At 44.4% G+C, this 22,843-nt stretch overlaps 1 protein-coding gene across 1 annotated transcript in view; it reads right to left on the reverse strand.

Moving 5' to 3' along the window:
- The window catches only part of CXHXorf36 (chromosome X CXorf36 homolog), a 39,054-nt gene extending 16,439 nt beyond the window's left edge, over window positions 1-22,615 (reverse strand). Inside the window, exons 1-2 of the mRNA XM_018043895.1 lie at window positions 22,256-22,615; window positions 15,688-15,952 (exon numbers count right to left, since the gene is read on the reverse strand). Of these exons, the coding sequence (XP_017899384.1) occupies window positions 15,688-15,952; window positions 22,256-22,488 (498 nt within the window). The 5' untranslated portion in view covers window positions 22,489-22,615. The remainder of the gene's footprint in view (window positions 1-15,687; window positions 15,953-22,255) is intronic.
- Between the last annotated feature and the right edge of the window lie 228 nt (window positions 22,616-22,843).

Consider the following 22,843-nt stretch of genomic DNA (forward strand, 5'->3'; position numbering starts at 1 on the left):
TGCCTGCCAATCCAGGAGACATAAGAGACGTGGGTTCAATCCCTGGTTTGGGAAGATCCCCTGGAGAAGGGAATGGGCACTCCAGTTTTCTTGTTGCCTGGAGAATCCCATGGAGAGAGGAGCCTGGAGGGCTACAGTCCATGGGTTTGCAAAGAGTAGGACATGACTGAAGCGACTTAGCGCATGCACATGACAAAACAGTTACAAGCATGTTTTTCAGAGGCAAGTTACCTCTAACGCCAGCTCTGTCATTTAACAGCCACGTGACCTGGAAAAATTTCTTCAAATGGTCTATGCCTTAGTTTCCTCATGTGTAACTGGGGGATAATAACTAAGGGGACTTTTTGACTTATCTTCTAAACCTGGATATTTTTGAGATTGAAAGGGATACTTGTTATTAGATCAGGACAGCTGGTAAATGCTGAGACTGTCTCTGGCAAACCTGAATGTATGGTTACTCTAATAATTATGGTACCCACCTCATCGGGTGTTGCTAAGGTCAAATCTTTGGGAAAAGTGTCTGACACATGGGAAGGGCTCTATGACTATTTGCTATTATTTACCCCAAAGATAGGAACTTTCCCAGTTTTCTCACTTCTGTTAGTGACCCTTCTCCCAGTCTTCCAAGTTAGAATATCTGGAGCTGTTTTTGACTTTCTTATCTTAATAGCTGGTCTCTTCCATCTTTGTTTCACCATGTCAAGTTGTGCAATCATCAATGTGATCTCCAACATGTGTTATGTTGCGTCTATTTGTGATCTCAGTCACCTCTCCCCCAGCTTGTGCTCCCCCTGGGCTTAGCTGACCCAAGGGTATGCCTTTAGGCAAATTTCTTTCTCTTTCTGAGGCTGTTTCCTCATCTCTCATGAGGGTATGATGGTTGTTGTTGTTCAGTCGCTAAGTCGTGTCCAATTCTTTGCCACCCCATGAACTGCAGCACACCAGGATTCCCTGTTCTTCACCATCTCCTGAAGTTTGCTCAAACTCATGTTCCTTGAGTTGGTGATGCCATCCAACCATCTCGTCCTTGGTCACCCGCTTCTCCTCCTGCCCTCAATCTTTCCCAGCATCAGGGTCTTTTCTAATGAGACGGTTCTGCTCATCAGGTGGCCAAAGTATTGGAGCTTCAGCTTTAGCATCAGTCCTTCCAGTGAATATTCAGGGTTGATTTCCGTTAGGATTTACTGGTTTGATCTCCTTACAGTCCAAGGGACTCTCAAGACTCTTCTCCTACACCACAGTTCACAAGCATCGATTGCTTGGCACTCAGCTTTCTTTACGGTCCAGATACAGCACTCCATTGCCTGGCTCTAACTGGCTCTCTGGACATTGTAGATACCTGATATGACTTTCCTGAAAGCATGATAAACATCTCATTTTGTTTTACACACTGTGGAGTGCTTTGTAAACATAAGATAGTGTTATCAGTTCCAGAGACCAACAGGGTCAATGGTAATATTCCCCTTCCCTAAATTTCACAATAAGTTGGATCTCTGAGCAGGAAACAAGGTAGCCTTTGGAGGGTCAAACAAATGAACTCCATGCTGTGACTATGGTTGACCCAGGACTGTCTTTAAATTTGGAAAAAACAGTTGGGAACCCCAAGAAACTCTGGTGAGGGAGCTATGGAAGGAACTTCAGAGAGAAGGGTCGGGGAATGAGTGTTATCATCTTGTCCCCTATTTGGAGTTGCCAAGCAGATATGTCTTGGCAGATTGGTTACACTGGGCACTCAGACAGGAAATCCAAGGGTCGGGAGTTGGTTTTGTGGTTGGGGGAAGAGGGTGCACAGCCCGTGGCCTCCTGCAACCCATGGGCAGGTGGCCAGGCCACTAAAGCTCACTTAGCTGATTTTCCTCTCAGATCAGCACCCACCTAACAGGCTCCTGACTACGAGCTGTCTTCCACTGAGGAACCCTACTTAGTGGTGGAGTCAGGATTTGAACTCAGGCCTAAGTTCCAGGTCAGATGGTACTGCTTTCTCACATTGAAACTCAACCTCTCCTCCCTACTTTCTTCACCAGCAGCTGTGTTTTGGGGGTCCTGTCCTATTTCTGCCAGACAGCCTCACTGACCTCACCCCCTTGCCCATCCACCTCGCATACCACTTTTAGGTCCCATTCAAGGAAAGAGCCACTGTCTTTAAATCACTTTTCTTTAGAAATGCCAGTTTTCAAACCCTGTACCAGACCTTCTGAGTCAGCAGCTCTGGGGCTAGGACCCAGCAATGCCAGTGTTAACCAGTCCTCCAGGGAATTCTGATGCTTGCTCAAGTGTAAGAACCACTGTCTTACAGAATAAAATGTAGCCTCCCACCCCCCTGCCCCAGACCTACCATTACATCCACCCACTGCTCTTGACACATGCTATAATCATGGGTTGTGACATTTGCCACTTTTCACAGTTACATCTTATTCTCACTTTCATGGCTTTGCCCAGACACTCTTCATTTATTCTCTGGCAGATCTGCCCTGGTCAGGGCCACCTCCTCTTGCTTACTGTCCCTTACTGTGTCTCTTACTGTTAAACCTTTGGCAGCCAGAGGCTCCCTTGGTGGCGATCCTGGCCTCTTCTTCTATGAGGTAGTCAACACGGTGGAAGCAGTAACTAGCTTTTTCCTCTTATAAGAGTCTATCTCTTTCTTCCCACCTTGTCCTCCATCTTCCTGCATTCCAGGGTCCCAGAGGCTTTGCCACTGAAGTCTTTGTGGCCTGCTCCAAGATTTCTACTGTGGCAGATGAAATAATCATTGTGGCAGGCAATTCAGCTGATAGTTGGGACAGGCAGGGCAGATGACACAGAGTAAAACACATTATTTCATGGTTTGTCATTTTGATTCAGGTACGCCAAGGTTGGTCATAATTCTCCACTGGGCCATTTCATCTTATAGGTTGCTGTTTTTTTGTTTATCTCTTTCTTTTTAAATCAAAAGATATGAAGCCAAGTGCTTCTGACAACTCATTTGTGCATGCAAACTTGCATAAATTTCCACTGAAACTCAGTGGCTTCTGCTGTGCAAAGGTCCAGTGGTTCAGGAAGCCCAGATAGAATTCTGATTATCAGGAAAACCTTCAATCCAGCCTCAAGCTTGCCTGGGGGGAGGGATTACCCGGCTAGTTTTTAGCCCCAGCTGCTCTTCCCAGTGGGGAGAGGTTAATAGAAACTCAATGAAATGGAAGTCCTGGTGTGTGTGTGTGTGTGTGCTTAGTCACTCAGTTGTGTCAGACTCCTTGTGACCCCATGGACTGTAGCCTACCAGGCTCCTCTGTCCATGTGGATTCTCCAAGCAAGAATACTGGAGTAGGTTGCCATGCCCTCCTCTAGGTGATCTTCCCAACCCAGGGATAGAACCCAAGTCTCCCACATTGCAGGCGGATTCTTTACCATCTGAGCCACCAGAAAAGTCCAAGAATATGAATGGGTAGTCTATCCCTTCTCCAGGGAATCTTCCTGACCCAGGAATTGAACTGGGTTCTCCTACATTATAGGAAGATTCACCTCTTCCCAGGTGGTGCTAGTGGTAAAGAACCTGCCTGCCAATCAGGAGAGGTAAGAGACGCAGGTTTGATTCCTGGGTCAGGAAGATCCCCTGGAGAAGGAAATGGCAACCTACTCCAGTATTCATGCCTAGAGAATCCCCATGGACAGAGGAGCGTGCAATGCAGGAGACCCGGGTTCAATCCTTGGGTCAGAAAGACCCCCTGGAGAAGGAAATGGCAACCTACTCCAGTATTCATGCCTAGAGAATCCCCATGGACAGAGGAGCGTGCAATGCAGGAGACCCGGGTTCAATCCTTGGGTCAGGAAGATCCCCTGGAGAAGCGAATGGTAACCCACTCCAGTATTCTTGCCTGGAGAATCCCATGGACAGACCATGGAGTCTCAAAGAGTGGGACATGACTGAACGACTTTTGCTTGGTCATATTGATACATTCCAAAGGTACCACATCACCCTTGGCTTCTTTGCTTCTCTCTTGGTGACTTTTCTTCAACCTGACTGAAGTATTTCACTGGACCCCAACCATCCTAAATGTATTTGGTATATTACCTTCTCTTTGAGGTGCTGTCCTCAGAAGTGCTTGGGCCAGCCTAACAGACAAGCCTCTGGAGGGACCACTCCTCCTCCTTCTCTGCAAGAGGCCCACCATCTATTTCTCCCTTGTATGCTTTGGGTCAAAATGCCTCAGCTGTCTCTCTTCCAAGATAACTATGGAGAGATCAAACCCTAGAGAAGCTAATAGATAACTGTGTCACCATCCCTCCTCACCCAAATTAGGTAGACATTTTTGGTATCAAGAGTCATATTCCAAGGAGTAGGAACCATGGGACTTTCAGGCTTGTTAACACCTGAGTCATGCCAGGAAAAATGCTCTCTTGGGGAAAGACTTGACTTTCCGAGACTCTGAAATCTGATGGCCTCCAGAGCTGATCGACTGGGGAGTTAGTGCAGGTGTGGATTGAGAGTCACCCTGAGGCCATGAATAATGGTTGGTGAATGAGGTCTTGTTCATTCACTGATTTGATCACTCCTTCATTCCCCAAAGATTTATGAAGTGTCTACTCCATGTCAGACATGTGTGAGGGAAGACACTGATGAATAAGATGCAGTCCCTACCCTCAAGTGGCCCTCTGTCTGGTTGAAGAGGCAAAAACAGAGTGAGAGAGAAAGAAGGGGTGGGGGAGGAAAGCAGGAAATAAGGAAGGAAAGAAAAAGAAAGAAAAGAGAAAAAAACCCAATGCCATGGACTCTATAAAAAGTGCTTTTCTGGTCTGCTATAATTGTGTTATTAAGTCAGATTCTCCACTGGCTCCCGTGACAGGCTTGATTCCTTTCACATGTGCTGGGCTGAAAGCCACAGGTATTCCCCAGGCTTTCTTCAGCCTTGAAATAGTATCCAAAATGCCAAAGGTTTTTAGAATAGGTGAGATTTTCAAAAGAAAGGAAGATGGCTTTCATAGTTATATTTGGATTTGGATATATGAATGCAATAGCACTAGCTTTTTCCTCTCCTGGAAATCATCTTGAGATTTCTAGTTCTGGTCATGACAGAGTAAGCGGTATCAGGCTTACCTTTGTGATGGAAATGGCTCTAACACCTGGACAAAATATGTCAGACGACTGTGGGCATTGGACCATGACCAATATAAGGCAGTGATCCTTGAGAGAAAGGATGCATATGAGCTGGGTCTTTTCCCCTGAGGACACTTTCCAAGCTGCACTGCAGGGTCCTGCTAGGCAGAAAAACCAGCGAGCAGGATTTGAGGCTACTTGAGTAGCTAGAAGCTGGGGGGCAAGGTCCTATACAGGAAAAGTCACAGAGAAGGAGCACCTAAAAAGTATGTGAAAGTTTTCCTTCAGATCTTTGGCTAACTCCTAAACTGCACAGGAGCAAGGTGGGACTCTAGGGCCACATTAGATGGCTGTATCACTGAGCAGAGTTTAGAGGCCACACAGTGCTGGAGAGGTGGGGGTTTGGGCTAGACTTCTCAGTGGGCACCCTGGGCTTTTGACTGGACCTCAAAAAGTCCACATTCTAGTGGTAAGGCTCATGTTTTATCAGCAAGGACTATGTCCTAGGAGTAAGGACGAAACTGAGAGAGACCTGCAGTAACAAAGTCCCAAACCCAATCTCAACAGAATTAAGGCAGCAGTTCTTGACTAGGGGCAGTTTTGTTCCCCAGGGGACATTTGACTACATCTGGAAACAATTTGGATTGTCACCACTGGGAGTTGTGATGCTACTGGTACCAAGTAGGTGAGGGCTGTGGATGTTGCTAAACATCTTACAATGTACAGAACAGCCCCCACCCTATCCTCTTAACAAAGAATGATCCAGCCTCAAGAGTCAAGAGTGACAAGATTGGGAAACCCTGGATTTAGGTGATTAACTTCATTGGCTGCTAGAACAAAGCTCAGTAGTCTTTAGGAGAAGATAACATAATTTAGAGCCTCTTCCATGTGTTATCCTTAAAATCCAGCACATAATGAAAAATTACCCAAAAAGAACACTTACTTCACTGTATTACAGTTATTATATACTTCACTTGACTCAAACGGTAAAGCGTCTGTCTACAATGTGGGAGACCCGGGTTCGATCCCTGGGTTGGGAAGATCCCTTGGAGAAGGAAATGGCAATCCACTCCAGTACTACTGCCTGGAAAACCCCATGGACAGAGGAGCCTGGTAGGCTACCATCCATGGGGTCGCCAAGAGTTGGACACGACTGAGCGACTTCACTTTCTTTCTTTCACTTCTATTAGACTATGAGATTTAAGAGTAATAAACACATGAGTACTCTGTTCCCCTCCATCCCATTCCAATGGTGAAAGTACAAGTCACTCAGTCGTGTCCAACTCTTTGTGACCCCATGGAAAAAACAGTCCATGGAATTTGCTAGGCCAGAATACTGGAGTGGGTAGCCTTTCTCCGATAATCAAGAAAAAAGAGGGGCTTCCCTGGTAGTCTAGTGGTTAAGAATCTGCCTTGCAATGCAGATGACATAAGTTCAATCCCTGGTCTGAGAAGATTCCGCATGCCACAGACCAACTCTCAAGCCCTCGAGCTACAACTACTCAGCCCACACGCTGCAACTACTGAAGCCCAAATGCCTAGAGCCTGTGCTCAGCAACGAGAGAATCCGCCGCAAGGAGAAGCCTGTGCACCGCAACAAAGGGGAGCTCGCACTTGCCGCAACTAGAAAAAAGCCCATGCAGCAATGAAGACCCATCGCGGTTAAAAATAAAACAAAATAAAGAAAAAAGAAAACAACCAATAAAAGCAGAAGTAGAACTAGAGATAAGCCAGATATTAAAGCTAGCAAGTATAGAAGTCAAAGTAACTAAGATTAAGATTTCAAGAAAATGGAGGAAAAGACAGACAAAAATAATGAAAGGGAGAGAATTTCAATAGAGAATTGGAATCCATGAAAAAAAGTTAAATTGGTGTTTAGAAATACAAGATACAGTATCTGAAATTACGAAGTTACTGACTGGATTTAACCCCAAACTGGGCAGAGCAGAACATAAAATTAGTGAGCTATGTATGAGAGATAATATATGAAAACTTCAGAAGTAAATGGGCGAATACGTTTGCGGCCATAGGATAATTAGGACATTTAAAATAATTAATAAACTGGACTTCATTTAAATTAAGAATGTCAATTTATCAAAAGGTACCATTAGGACAGTGAAAAGGCAAGCCATGGGCTGGGAGAAGATATTTGTAATACATATATCCAACAAAAAGTCTTGTATCCCAAATATAAATGTAACTTTCGCAATGAGACAGACGACCCAATAAAAAATGGACAAACAACATATGCCAACACTTTACAAAAGATGAAATCAGAGTAGCTGATAAGTGTATGAAAAGGATCTTTATATTGTAAGTTATGAGAAAAATACAAATTCAGCTCACACAATGAGCTATTGGTAGACACTCACCAAGATGACTAAAATGAAAAACTAAAAATATCAAGTGTGATGAAGATGTGGAACCATGGAACTCTGTCTTCCATTGCTTATAGGAAGAAATCAGTACAACTACTTTAGGAAACTGTTGGGCAGTATTGACTAAATCCATAGGTACACAATATAACCCAAAATTATCCTTTCTGTATGCTTGTGTTCACCAACTGACATAGATAAGAATGTTTGCAGAAGTTTTAATTTACAATAACCCAAACTAAATACAACACAGATGTTCATCAACATTAGAATGAATAAACTGACTTCATCATATAATGGGCTAGTCTACTGCAATGAAAAACAAGCTACTGATTCATGCAACAGTATGGTTAAATAGCTTGACAACATGTTGAGGATGTACTGTGTGATTCCATTTAAATGAAGTTCAAAACCAGGTAAAACTGATTTATGGGGATTTAGTTCAGAATGGTTACTGTTGGGAAGGGGTGCGGTGATCGACTGTTCCATTTTTCCTGGAACTGAGGGGTTTCACAGAATGTGAGACTTTCGGGGCTGAAACAAGTTTAGTGTCAAGAAAATCAGATGGTTAGTCACCCTAGAGGCAGTCTTTTTAGGGAAGGGACATGAAAGAGCCTTCTGAGGGGCTGGAAATGTTCAGTATCTTGATGTGGACAGTGGTTACAGGAATGAACACATGTGTAAAAATTTAGCTCTACATGTTATATATGCACGTTTAAGTACATAGGTTATACTTTGATTGAAAAACTTAGAAAAGAACTCTATTTTTCAAAGTATTAAGTGAAAATAAACTACAGACCAGGGCCATGGGGAGAATTTTGGTGGATAACAAAATGAAGGCCCAATGTTCATAATGTTTGCCTGTCTTCTTTGACATGTATTTGGCCTTTGATCTGAAAAGGGTGGAGCAAAACAGTGGTGAACAGGAATGGGGTGCCAGAATGTGTAAAGGAAGCTTTCATTGTTTGGAATGAGTTTTCCCACCTGGAAGATTCACAGAGACCTTGCAAACAATATTGCTGAATCTTGGGCAGTGAAAGGGGAAAACAGAAAAGGCATAAAAATTCATTTCTGATATTCAAAGGAGCAAGAGGATAGATTTTGCAAAGTACTGCATGATAGGAAATATTACTGACAAGGTATTAATAAAATGATTTGTACACCTCTAAACTGTGGAAAGTTCTGAAAGAGATGGGAATACCAGACCACCTGACCTGCCTCTTGAGAAATCTATATGCAGCTCAGGAAGCAACACTTAGAACTGGACATGGAACAACAGACTGGTTCCAAATAGGAAAAGGAGTACGTCAAGGCTGAATATTGTCACCCTGCTTATTGAACTTATATGCAGAGTACATCATGAGAAACGCTGGGCTGGAAGAAGCACAAGCTGGAATCAAGATTGCTGGGAGAAATATCAATAACCTCAGATATGCAGATGACACCACCCTTATGGCAGAAAGTGAAGAGGAACTAAAGTACCTCTTGATGAAAGTGGAAGAGGAGAGTAAAAAAGTTGGCTTAAAGCTCAACATTCAGAAAACTAAGATCATGGCATCTGGTCCCATCACTACATAGGAAATAGATGGGGGAAACAGTGGAAACAGTGTCAGACTTTATTTTGGGGGGCTCCTGCAGATGGTGGACTGTAGATGGTGACTGTAGATGGTCACTGCAGATGGTGACTGTAGCCATGAAATTAAAAGATGCTTACTCCTTGGGAGGAAAGGTATGACCAATCTAGACAGCATATTCAAAAGCACAGACATTACTTTGCCGACTAAGGTCCGTCTAGTCAAGGCTATGGTTTTTCCAGTGGTCATGTATGGATGTGAGAGTTGGACTGTGAAGAAAGCTGAGTGCCGAAGAATTGATGCTTTTGAACTGTAGTATTAGAGAAGACTCTTGAGAGTCCCTTGGACTGCAAGGAGGTCCAACCAGTCCATTCTGAAGGAGATCAGTCCTGGGTGTTCATTGGAAGGACTGATGCTAAAGCTGAAACTCCAATACTTTGGCCACCTCATGCGAAGATTTGACTCATTGGAAAAGACCCTGATGCTGGGAGAGATTGGGGGCAGAAGGAGAAGGGGACGCCAGAGGATGAGATGGCTGGATGGCATCACTGACTTGATGAACATGAGTTTGAGTAGACTCTGGGAGTTGGTGATGGACAGGGAGGCCTGGTGTGCTGTGATTCATGGGGTTGCAAAGAGTCGGACACGACTGAGCAACTGAACTAAACTGAGAAGAAGAAGAGATGATCTTAAGTCATTACCAGGGAATCATTTAACAGAATTATTCTAGAATAACTCATTTTTCTTTGATCTGGCCTTTGGCATTTCTACTTTTTAAAATGTATTGAATGTTTCTGTGGCTTAATAAATGGTTTTTAGAATGTAGCACATGTATCAGTTACATCTACCAATTTTTTCAAGCAAATATCTTTATAGATTATATATTATATACTATGTAGATAGTCAATCCCCAGGACTCTGAGACAAGCTACACTCTATCAAAAGCGTTTGCTCCAGAGTAGGTTGCTATAGTGATAGGGATAGCTAGATAGCCAGGAAAGACGTCATAGAAAGAACAAAGGATGGCTTGATTGATTTAAGAAGGGGCTTGGTTGGCTAACATCTAAGTTCAGGAAAAGCTGAGGGCCCCGGAAAGATGAAGTCTGCTCTGATGGTCTGTCTTGGTGACTGTCCAGCCTTCAGTAATGCTTTTTCTGGGGACTGCCTCTAATCTGCATTTGAGACTCATAGGGAAGGAGCCACTGGCAACTCATGTCTACCTTTCCTGAGTCTTCTCTTGCCTCCGTTTTTCTCTCCGAACCTGTCTGTGTCAAGGGAAACCTTTCACTGTCTCCTTTTCATTCATGAGATCAAGAATAATTTAGGAGTCATTTTCGAGGATGCGTTGGATAATCTATGAGTCCTGTTTCTTTTTAAAAAAAATTATTTATTTTTGACATGTACACACTGCTGTATTTATTTATTTATGGCTCACCAGGGCTTCCCTGGTGGCTCAGATGGTAAAGAGTCTGCCTGCAGTGTGGGAGACCTGGGTTCGATCCGTGGGTTGGGATGACCCCCTGGAGAAGGGAATAGCAATCCACTACAGTATTGTTGCCTGGAAAATTCCATGGACAGAGGAGGCTGATGGGCTACAGTCCACGGGGTCGCAAAGAGTCGGACACAACTGAGCAATGACGCATACACACACTGCTGAATTATCAGACTTTATTGCATGTGCTTTGTCTCCCCCACTGGGGTGTTATCTCTCAGAGTGCAGGAGCCTTGTCTAGACAGGCTTATACCCTCCTAGGGTCTAGGATATGTCCTACCCATACCCCTTCAATGTTTTTTTTTTTTTAAATAAAATTTAAACAAAAAGAAATTTTATCATTCATTTAGCAGTTACCTGTAAAACTATATTCTGATTAAATGGTTAATATGCACTTTGGTTACTTTATTTCTCTTAATATATGTGTATGGTGGTTTAGTCGCTAAGTCGGGTCCAACTCTTGTGACCCACCAGGCTCCTCCTCTGTCCATGGAATTTTCCAGACAAGAATACTGCCTTTTTTTTCTCTAGGGGATCTTCCGAACCCAGAGATTGAACTTGGGTTGCCTGCACTGCAGGCAGAGTCTTTACTGACTGAACCCCCTGTGCCTTTTGCGTCTCCTACATTGGCAGGCAGGTTGTTTACCACTAGCGCCACCTGGGAAACCCATCTCTTATTGTATTTATGTAAAAAAAGGAATTGAGACAAAGGAAGTAAAATTGCCAGGCACCTTGCTTTAAACAAAGCTTCCTGACCACTCTATACCACCATCTAGTGGGAGAAAAAACTTCACTTCCCACCTGACAAGGAACAGGGTTAGTGTTTAGAACAAGGTTCAGAGTGGATGGCAGTTGAGGGGATGGGAGGAGGACTCGATGGAGGAACTGTTTTTCCTCTGATTAGCCACGTGCTGCTGAGGGTGGTTACTTCTTGGCACTTGCGTAGCAGCAGAGGAAACCTTCTTTGTGGTTTTGTGAACAAGCACATCATGATAAACTCTGGGTGCTGTCCTTGGCCACGGCTCTATTTGTGGGCTAGTAATTTAGGCTGTGGGGTATTCCCGTCAGAACAATGCAGGTTTTGGAGGAGAAAAGTCATGGTTTTATTAGCATAAGTGCCACAGACATACACCCACACACATTGCATTGTTTCACCCTTTTGCTGATTCCTGGTCCAGTCCACCCTCCTTGGCAGCCCTTAGCTGCAGTGTATTGCCTATGGCTCAAGAGAGGGTCCTTGGTATTAATACAAAATTGCACTTGGCATCTGATGGGGAGCACTGGATCTTTTCATCCAAGTCGACTTTTCTAAGCAACACCAACAGTCCAGGTTCTGAGGGCCCTGCACCAGTCAGATCCCTCCTGCCTCCCAATTTTCTTTTATTTCTTCATTTCTCCTTCCTTCCCTGCCTTGCCAGTTTTCTGAGCCAACTCATCAGTTTCTTGTGGCTCCTTTTGTCTCCTCCAAACACACATCAGCACATCCTCACTCAAATACGCACACTTGAGGGTCCTGGCCTATATCCCTGGGGGAAAGTGGCTCTTGAGGAATTCAGAGAAAGCACACTGAAGCCATGTGCTGAATGGCCTTTGCCAATAGGCAGAGTTGGCATCAGGCCATTGAATATAGAGTTGAAGGATGAGGCAAGTCTCCCTACCATCCATTCTACAATCTCTCTCCACTTGACTCCTAAAACTCCCATGTGAAAAGAGAAATACTATAATTTCTAAATTAGAGATCAGGACTTCATGTCTGACCAATTGTCAGAAAAATAGAATAGAGCTATTTGGCCAAGTCTGGGATGAATCGGCAGTTACATAGATGTCACCTCATAGTCCAGCTGAAATCATGACAGAGGCTGCTTGCATGGAACACTATTGAGGAGAATTCCAGGGCCACATCTGGGTTTTGTGGGGGAAATAATGCATGGAGGTATTAGGAAGGTCTGAGATAGTCATGGGATGGGCTGGTGGGAGCATCTTAATATTGACTTTACACACATATGGTTTCTCAGAGGGCTACAGTGAAATGCTATTACCTGTTAACATCCTGGCATGAATTAAATTATTAATGTCACCTGTCACCTGTCAGGGCTCTAAGGGAATGGAGTCAGAGGATTGGTGAAGTTTTGTAAATGGCTTATTTTTCATTTTTTTATTAAGGTAAATTTTATATCATGTAAAATTCATTATTTGGACCATTTTAAGGTGAACAATTCAGTGGCTTTTAGTTGTACAACTATCACCACTATCTAACTCCAGAAATTTTCATCACCCCAAGAGATACTGTGTATCTATTAAAGAGTCACTCTTAATTCTCTTCTCCTCTCAGCACGTGGCAATGACTACAATATGGATGGGCTTCCCAGGTGGGGATAATGGTAAAGAACCCACCTGCCAATGCAGGAGATGCAACAGACGTGGGTTTGACCCCAGGGTGGGGAAGATCCCCTAGAGAAGAAAATGGCAACCCATTCCAGTATTCTGGCCTGAAGAATTCCATGGACAGAGGAGCCTAGTGGGCTACAGTCTGTGGAGTTGCAAAGAGTTGGACTCAACTGAGCAACTAATACTTTTACTTTCAGGACTCAACCACAGTTTCTAGTCCCCAGGGATCTTCTGCTTTTACCACAGCATCTATACTCATCAAGGTAGGTGACACTAGATGTACCTGGCAGGTTGCTTTGGACTTTTTAGCCCCCCTAGGATAATCTCCACTGCATTATGAAGTGTCTAGAAATGAGGGAAAGAGGGAGTCTTCCTTAGTTCAAAGCCCAAGACCAGTTTAGTCACTTTCTGTGAAATCCCAAATGTATCTTATGCACCAGGAAGTTCTTTCCTTCGGTACATGGTCCAGGTCCCAGGTGGAGATAGCCTGAGGCCGGTGGCTTGGGAGAACTGTGCCTGCCAGCAAGGGAACAGACAACAATGAGAGCAGGAAGAAGTGATGGGATTTTCAAGGGGTTCTGAAACAATTCCTTGTGTATCTTGTTTTACTCTTCCTGGGGACTCCTATTTGTTCTTGAGCACATATTTGAGGCAAAGCCCAGGAGGTCTCATATTAGTCCTTCCCATGTGGCCAGCCTGACAATGACAGATGGTGGGTACCCCAGGCCAGTGCAGGGAGGGTGTTTCTGCAGGCAGAGGATGTGTCTGCAGGCACAGAAAGAGGCACACAGCCATTACATCTAGGGTGTGTACCATGGTGTGGGCTTTGATATCTGCCCTCTGTTTCATGTTTCTGCCCAGTGTTGAGCAGCTCCCATAAGGTTCTTCCCGCCTGAGTCTCCAATTCCTATCTCCCACACCGACTCCAAGACCCTTAGGCTGGGTCCTGCCACCACCTCTCCAGCCTGGGAATAGCTTGACTTCCTCTGGCTTATTTTCTCCGCATTCCAGGACAGTGAGATTTGTAAAGTACAGAGTACAAAAGGACCACATGTAAAGTTCAGTGTCAGATGATGGCCATGTTACCAGCAGCTTGATTCCTCTTGATTTCTAAGCAGTTTCCGCACAACCGTAAAGCAAAGTCACATGGTCTTGCCACGTGGTTGAGATATCTAGGGACCAGTGATTCTGCTTTGTTCTGGGTGACTCATCTTGAACACACCAAAGGGAAGGTCTATTAGTGCTCAGAATTTACCTGGGCAGCCTTATGTGCCCATTTGAAGTGGCTAGTGGTCTGGGGACTTCGAGAAACAATCTTGGCATGCCCCCGAGGAATGCCAAATCCTCCAGCCTCATCATGGCAGGAAGATTGAGGTGAGTTCTTCTTTCTCATCTTTGCTAAAGGTGAGTGGCTCCTCAGTCTTTTGAGGTGGCATTGCCTGCCCTAAGGGGCTGGGCTGGATGTGCATGGAGGTCCATGACTATGTTGGTTTGGATAAAAATCAGATGATACCAGCAATGACAGTGCAGGAGGGGACAAACACAGGGTAAGATGTCACCAGCAATGTGCCAAAGCTCTGAAGGCAGTCTGCTCATGGGAGTGGGTCGGAACTCTTGAATGGGAGGAGGGAGCTGCGTTATTGGAGTCTGCTTTCACAGTGACTTAGGTTTGGTTCTTCTTTATGGTGGGAGATGAAAAAGGAAGCTGATTTTCAGAGTAGGGTCTCTGGATCATGAAAGAGGATGTATATGGAAGATTCTAAGACAGTCACATGGAGTATAGAGAATAGACTTATGGACATGGGCAGGGGAAGGAAGGAGAAGGTAAGATGAATGGAAAGAGAATCATGGAAGCATATACACTACCATATGTAAGATAGACAACGGAAAATTGCTGTGTGACTCAGGGAACTCAAATCAGGGCTCTGTAACAACCTAGAGAAGGAAATGGCAACCCACTCCAGTGTTCTTGACTGGAGAATCCCAGGGACGGGGGAGCCTGGTGGACTGCCGTCTCTGGGGTCACACAGAGTCAGACACGATTGAAGTGACTTAGTAGCAACAACCTAGAGGGGTGGGAAAGGATGGAGGTGGGAGGGAGGTTCAAGAGGGAGGGGACATAGGTATACCTGTGGCTAATTCATGTTGATGAATGGCAGAAACCAATGCAATATTGTAAAGCAATTATCCTTCAATTAAAAATAAAATCGTTATGAATATTCCAAAAAAGAACAGTGACAGGTTAGGGGTTAGCAAACATTGTAGGTGAGCTAATCCCTTTTGGGGGAGGGGGCAATGTTCGTGAGGGTCATCCCGTCAGATGTTCAGACCAGAGATGGCAGCTAGGAACTCTTTCCCAAAGAGTCCCTCAGGGTCACATCAGAGAGAATGGAGAATGACAATGAGAGGAGTCCCTACAACTAAACCACTTTGTGAAGTTGCTCAGTCGTGTCCGACTCTTTGTGACCCTATGGACTGTAGTCTGCCAGGTTCCTCTGTCCATGGGATTTTCCAGGCAAGAATACTGGAGTGGTTATCGTTTCCTTCTCCAGCGGATCTTCCTGACCCAGGGATCAGTCCTGGGTCTCCTGCACTGCAGTCAGACTCTTTATTGTCTGGGCCATCAGGAAACCTCTTTAGTTCTTATCTCGTCACAAGCCATGTTGTTTCATGACACTGCTTTGTCCCACTTTAGACAAACTACAATTGCTTTTGCCCAGACAGACTGAGATGTAAGCTGGCAATGGTACCCTCTGTTCTCCTGCCCCTCACAGCCAGGACACTCACCCGCACCAGGTCTGGTGTGAGTCGCTTGGCCTGCAGCCATTTCTGGAACCTCCCTGTTTTCCGCAGGACACGCTCAATACTGCAGGTCTTGGGGGCAGCTGCGGAGGCACAGATTCTCCCGTCTGAGATCTTGTTTTGCTGTTTGCTGACCAGCCTCGAGATCTCCACTGGGCGCCAGGTTTTGAAATCATCTGAGTAATTTGCAGAGTAAGAAGGCAAGTCGTCAGGAGGTGGTCCGAGGTGTAAGGCCAGCCCGTTGTCAAACCTGAAAAAGGATCAGCCATTTTCAGATCAGCCTGGGAGCTGGAGAGAAGGAACTAGGCAGGGACCAGTCATACTGCCAGAGCCAGCAGAGCCTGGGGACAGGGACATAGGGGCCCACATCTGCCCGGATCCATTTCTTCTCCTTAGCCTGGGGTGCTCAAGGCTCTTTCTGTCAAAGGACTATTTTTGTTTTCTCAGGCTTAAGGAAGTTTATATGTGATATCAGAAAAGGTGAGGGATCTGCATACTGGACACAAACTTTATCTTCTTCACTTAACTGGCTTTCTGTGAAGGCAGCAGTTTTACACACTCTGGTACCTTTGATTCTCCTCATGTCCCATCCCCACTTAACAGATGTGGAAGCAGGCTTACAGAGCTTAAGTGCCTTGCCCAAGGTCAGATAATATGTGGCTAAGCAGGGGTGCAAACCCAGGGCTCTCTGTCAGCAAAACCCATGATCTTTCTCCTTCGCTACCCTGGTTCTAGCTGCGGCGTGCGGAATCTAGTTCTCTGGCCCCTTCATATCCAACCCCAAACGGCCCCATCAATTTTTCTTTCAGTCCAAAGATTTAAGTTTGTGGTCCCAGCCAAGTCTCAGGGAACAGTGGCTGTTAAAGGGTCAGCAGACTCAAAGCTATCTGGGATCCAGGAGGTGTGTGATTCCACACAATGGGGGAGAGGCACTGGCCTATTACCATTTGCTGATTTTCTACGCCCAACCCACAGTGACCTTTTTCTCCAGTCATCTCTCTAGCTGTGTGCCAACATTTCCATCAAGAAATAATGCTAGATCTTCTTCTCGTTCATATATGAAAAATTACTAAGAAAATTGTGTATCTTCATTATTATTGAGGGTTATACTGCAAATGAAAATTAGGTATATATGTTATATATTTAATTTCTTTTTTTAAAAATAAATAATTGTTTTATTGAAGTATAGTTGAATTACAATGTGCTAATTTCTACTGTATAGCAAAGTAATTCAGTTACATGTGTATATACATTGTTTTCCATATTCTTTTCCAGTGTGATTTATCACAGGGTATTGAATATAGTTCCCTGTGCTATACAGAAGGACCTAATTTTTAACTTAATTTCAATAAGAATCTTTAAATTCTTATTATTGGGCATTACTGGGCAACCTCATGATAATGAGTTTTCGAGGAACTAGCTCCACACCCTACATTGTATTTTTTTCTCGCTTACATGACACAGTTACCCTAAGAGACTGCAAGCTTTTCTAAGAAGATGCTCTAAGAAACTGTCAGTCAATACCTTCTGTGATACTGGACTGTTCAAACTTCAATGGAAATAGGCACACAGAATTCTATTCCAGGACATTGCCACAAATCTGTTTAAAAAGACCAAACGCCAAAAACTTGCAAGGAATCAATTTTACTGGCATTTTTAGGACAATCATGGGAATTGATCCTCCACACTGGGAGGATAAGGAAGAGAAGGCAATGGCAACCCACTCCAGTACTTTTGCCTGGAATATCCCATGGACGGAGGAGCCTGAAGGGCTGCAGTCCATGGGGACGCTAAGGGTCGGAAACGACTGAGCGACTTCACTTTCACTTTTCATTTTCATTCATTGGAGAAGGAAATGGCAACCCACTCCAGTGTTCTTGCCTGGAGAATCCCAGGGACGAGGGAGCCTGGTGGGCTGCCGTCTCTGGGGTCGCACAGAGTCGGACACAACTGAAGTGAATTAGCAGCAGTAGCAGGGCCCTGAGGCAGGCCTGTCTGTTTCCTGTAACTGCTCTTGTTCATGCGGGTTCAAACCACTTCTCCCCAAAGGCCTGTAACTAAGGGTCTACAACCAGATGGCTCTTTTAGATAACAATAGCAGCAACACACATTTATGAATCACTTTAGCAATCTCTTTGCTAAACACTTTATGTACCCTAATTCAGTTTTACCTTTCAACAAACCTATGAGGTCAGCGCTGCTGTTATCATGCAGATAAGGAAACTGAGGCACAGAAATGTTAAGTGCTTTACTCCAAGTCACACAGCCAGGAAATGGAGGAAGTAGCCTTCAGGGCTCCAGAGCTTGTACTCTAAACCACTTTGCTGCTACTTAGTCCTTTATCATCCATTTTATGACTTAGCTCTTGGGAACAGACTGGTAACATTATTAGGGGTTATAGCTGTGTGCTAAGTCCCTTCAGTCATGTCTGACTCTTAGTGACCCCATGGACTGTAGCCTACCAGGCTCCTCTGTCCACGGGATTCTCCAGGCAAGAATACTGAAGTGGATAGCCATGCCCTCCTCCAGGGGATCTTCCCTACCCAGGGACAGAACCCAGATCTCCTGCATTGCAGATGGATTCTTTACTGTCTGAGCCACAGGAAAGCCCATGAATGCTGGAGTGGGTAGCTTATCCCTTCTCCAGGGGATCTTCCTGACCCAGGAAGCAATAGGGAACAGATAGGGAAAGAAGGAAAGGTGACATCATCCACCAATCATGTGTCTTCAGCCTACCCAGTCAGCCTCAGGAGCTCACTCTCTGTTGCTGAACAACAAGCATTGTCCAGTTCTTAATGAGGACAGGTCCTGGAGTGCTAATGCTTGTCTGGCAACAGCATTTCAGCTTACCATCTGAAAGCCTGGGATGGGTTTTCTCATAAGGTAGCATCATGATCATTTTTCAAAGTGGAGAAATGTTTGGAGATGGACAAGAACAAGATGAGCAAACACACCTTTGGAAAGAGAGGCTAAGGATGTGAATTTGCAGACTATTTAACAAAGGAGAAATACAAAAGGCCAGAAAGTCTGAAAAAAGGGCTCAACTCAGAAGAATATACAAAGCAAAAATAATAGTAATAGTAAACATTTCTGAGTATGCAAGAAGTAAACTCCATAGGAAGAAGTCTCCATTTGGATATGTATATATATATGTCTCAAAATTCTAAAAAGTCACTATATTTTTTGACCCAGAAATTTTACCTTTTAGAATTTGTTATAGGAATTAATTACTGATATGCACATCACATAGGAGGAGGTTCAACATAGCACTGTTTTTAATAACATAAAGTGCAAAAAACCCTAGTTGTCCTACCACAGTGATTTAGCTAAATAAATTAGGATTGACTGATGCAATCGAATACCATGAAACTGCTAAAAATCAAATTGTGGGGAATAGTTAATGTGGAAAAATCTTACCGATATATTGTTAAATAAAAGTTTCCAAAAGAGTGCATAATATGCTCACATTTTTGTTGAAAAAAACTTTAATCCACACTTAGCAAAAAGGTAGTAAGGGTCATACACCAAAACGTTAATGAAGCGGTGATCCTTGGTGAGGAATTGTCTGAGATCTTTATTTTGTGTTTTCTTTAATCGATATTTCCTGAAGATTCTAAAATAAAGATATATCACTTTTAAAATAAGGAAATAACTATTTACAATGTAGAGAAAAGGACTATAAACAAGGCTACATTTCCAGACCCATTCACTGGCCTCAGTTTCCTTGCATTGAGAATGTGACTTCTCAGCGTGAAGCATTCCAGACCCCAACCTGCCCTGCCTGGTGATTTCCTGCTTGGATCTGCACGCTTCCCTTTCAGGCAGGCACATGTGGAAAATGAATTCTGAGGGAGCTGAAGTAATATCCTGAACTCAAACTGGAACACAGACCTATTTGGGGAAATGCTTCCTGAATTTGGCCATTACTTGCCTGATGAGAAAAGCCTCATTTCTTTCCACTTGGTAAAGAGTTGACTGTAAGATTAATATATTCTTATTTACTTATCTGGAGGGGGAGGTGAATCTGGAGCTCTTCCTCAGGTGAATCCCTTAATTTCCCTCCCTCCTATCTTAAAATCTGTCCCTATTTTCACTGCCTTCTTTCTCTAAGGAATCAGTCCCACCCACTTCCCCTGTGTTACTGGTTTTATTCGTCCCATTTCTTAGGTGGGAATTCTTGAGTTCATTTTCCACATCGCCATCTTTTTTCCTCTCACATTGAGTTGATCGACAAAATAAGTCTCCAGCTAAATTGACTTGCATCCTTCCTGCCCAGCTTTGTTCTCAATGATCTTTCTCCTGGACGAGGAGAACTGGTCTGCATCACCTGGCTATTCTGCACACTGCTTTCCAGAAGATCTTTGCCAAATACTGGCCTCATCTTGTCCCCACCCTATGTAACACCCTCACCATTGCCTGCTACAGAACTCCTATAAGTGGAAGTCTTTCAATTTTTCAACATTCAAAATGCCTTAAAAATGATAATAGAATATATATATGTATATATATATATATATATATATGATCTTACCTGGCGGCTCAGATGGTAAAGAGTCTGCCTGCAATGCGGGAGACCTGGGTTCGATTCCTGGGTCAGGAAGATCCCCTGGAGAAGGAAATGGCAACGCACTCCAGCACTCTTGCCTGGAAAATCCCATGGATGGAGGAGCCTAATAGGCTACAGTCCATGGGGTCGCAAAGAGTCGGACACGACTGAGCGACTTCACTTTCACTTTCATATGTATATATATATATATATATATACACACACACACACACACGTGTGTGTGTGTGCTCAGTCGTGTCTGACTCTTGGTGTCCCCATGGACTATAGCCTGCCAGGCTCCTCTGTCCATGGGATTTTTCCAAGCAAAAATACTGGAGTGGGTTGCCATTTCCTCCTCCAGTGAATCTTTCCAATGCAGGGCTCGAACCTGCATCTCCTGTGTTTCCTGCTTGGCAGGCATTTTCATTACCACTGAGCCACCTGGGAAACCCATATATATGCACTACCATATATAAAATAGATCACTAATAAGGATCTGCTGTGTAGCACAAGGAATTCTACTCAGTATTCTGTAATAACCTATAAAGGAAAAGAATCTAAAAAAGAATGAATATATGTGTATAGAGAACTGATGCACTTTTCTATTTACCTGAAACTAACATTACATTGTAAATCAGCTACACTCCAATAAAAATTTTTAAAAAACAGTCTACTAGGAAAAGTTCAACTCCCTGTGATATCTACCATCTCACAAAAGAAGTTCAACATTTTTATTGGTATTTTCTGTTTGTTATTTCTGTTTAGTAACTCAGTGGAATACTCAAGTTTTGGTTAATATAGATAATAAAATTATTGTCAGTTAATGCCTTCTGCCTGGTCACCAAACCTTACAAGCCAGGGGCAGAGCCTTGAGGGAGGGCATAAGAGAAGAGGTCTATTACAAAGTGTCTTTGATATTGAGAAGGCTGGAGACCACTGGCTCACAGGTTAGGGTCCCAATTCCTTGATATGGCATTCAAGGCCCCCTGCCCCTTGCAACATCCTCCTTGTGCCATGCTTCCACATGGGCCCCATGCTCCAGCCACGAAGGCACACCTCTGGGCCTTTGCTTAAGTTGATCCTTCTACCTTAAGCTGCTCTCCTCCCACTTAATTTCAGCTCATCATCCTTCATGGCTGTGCTCAGAAGCCCTTCTCTAGTCCCCATTTGGAATTAATATTCTCTCCCTGGAATTCCCCGAGGTCCTTCACACTTCACTTCTGGCCTGCCTCAGATCAGGCCTTATTGCTGTTTGTAACACTGTTCCCTACCTCCTGAACCCCTGGAGGGCAAGGACCAGAGTTATAGCAATGTCATTATAGCACGTCCTGGGCCTTGGCCATAGTAAAGGTTCATTGCACATGAGTTGACAGGGTTGATTCCAGAGCATGGTACCATTCTCTGGGGAGAGCCATGTGCATGAGATTTATTGAACTTAGGTTTTCCTCTGATCGAGGTAACAGTTCACAACAGAAAACTCATTCAGAAACTTTGGAGCAAACTGCTTTGGTTTGAGTCCCAGATATGCCACTTATTCGGTGGTGACCTTGAGCCAGTCACTGAACCTTGCTAGGTTTCCGTTCGCTATCTGAATAATGGGTGTGAATCACTAACTCCCAGGATTGTTGTGAGGCGAAAATAACAATAGCTTAAAAACGTTCGTCACATAGTAAGTTTTCTATAAATTTTATTTCCCTGCTACTATGAGAAATGAACTTGGTAAACTCGATAGTCCCGGGCTACTTCATTCATGGAAAAGAAAACTTTAAAACTTTATGCTCTCACTTCCAAAGGAAGTGTTGGATTTAGCATTTAGAGCTGGAATTAGACTTCACACCTTCCCGCCTCTCCATCCCAACCTTAACCTATTACCACTATAATTAAATGGCTTTGCTTTAGCTCGCACCCAAAAACTACACCCTGACTTATTTTCAAGAAATTCCTGGACCTCATCACATGAAGGGAACAACATTTTGCCCCTCAGAGTTATCCAACTGAGATTCTGACCTTATTTCTTCTTTAAAGAACTTCTTGCAAATAGATGTCCCGATGCAGGCGTTACATTTATCAAGACCGAGGAAAGTCCTTCCCAAATTGTAGCTCGTTCGGACTCGGGACACCGGAGAAGGAGAGGGAGAAGCCGGTGAAGAGACAGAGTAGCTCAGGCTGGAGACCCACAGCAGCAAGAACGGCCAGCCCAGGTGGAGGGCGGCAGCTTTGGGCCCCAGTCGGGGCTCCATCGCAGGCTCAGGATTCCAGCTGTACCCACTTAGGGCTGTGCAGAGGCAGGTCTTGGCAAAAGAGAAGGGGCTGGCTTTAGGGCGCTGACCCCATCCCAGCTTCACAGGTTTCTGCTGGAGGATGCTAAGGACCTTGGGGCTAATGAGGCTGGGGAGGAGGTGAGGAAGTCCGTGGAGGATGCTGATAAAACTGTTTCCAGAGTTACTCTTCCTCTGCCCCGGGGCGGCTGCTACAGGCTGGGGAGGGGCTGAAGGGCAGATTTCGGGATGGACAATGGCCAGGGCCTCCCTATGCAGTCCTTTTGACAAACACAGGATATCCTGGCTGTGCAGGAAAGGTCCAGGCAGGATGCAT

The sequence above is a fragment of the Capra hircus genome (genome assembly GCF_001704415.2).
Source record: "Capra hircus breed San Clemente chromosome X unlocalized genomic scaffold, ASM170441v1, whole genome shotgun sequence".
Taxonomy (NCBI): domain Eukaryota; kingdom Metazoa; phylum Chordata; class Mammalia; order Artiodactyla; family Bovidae; genus Capra; species Capra hircus.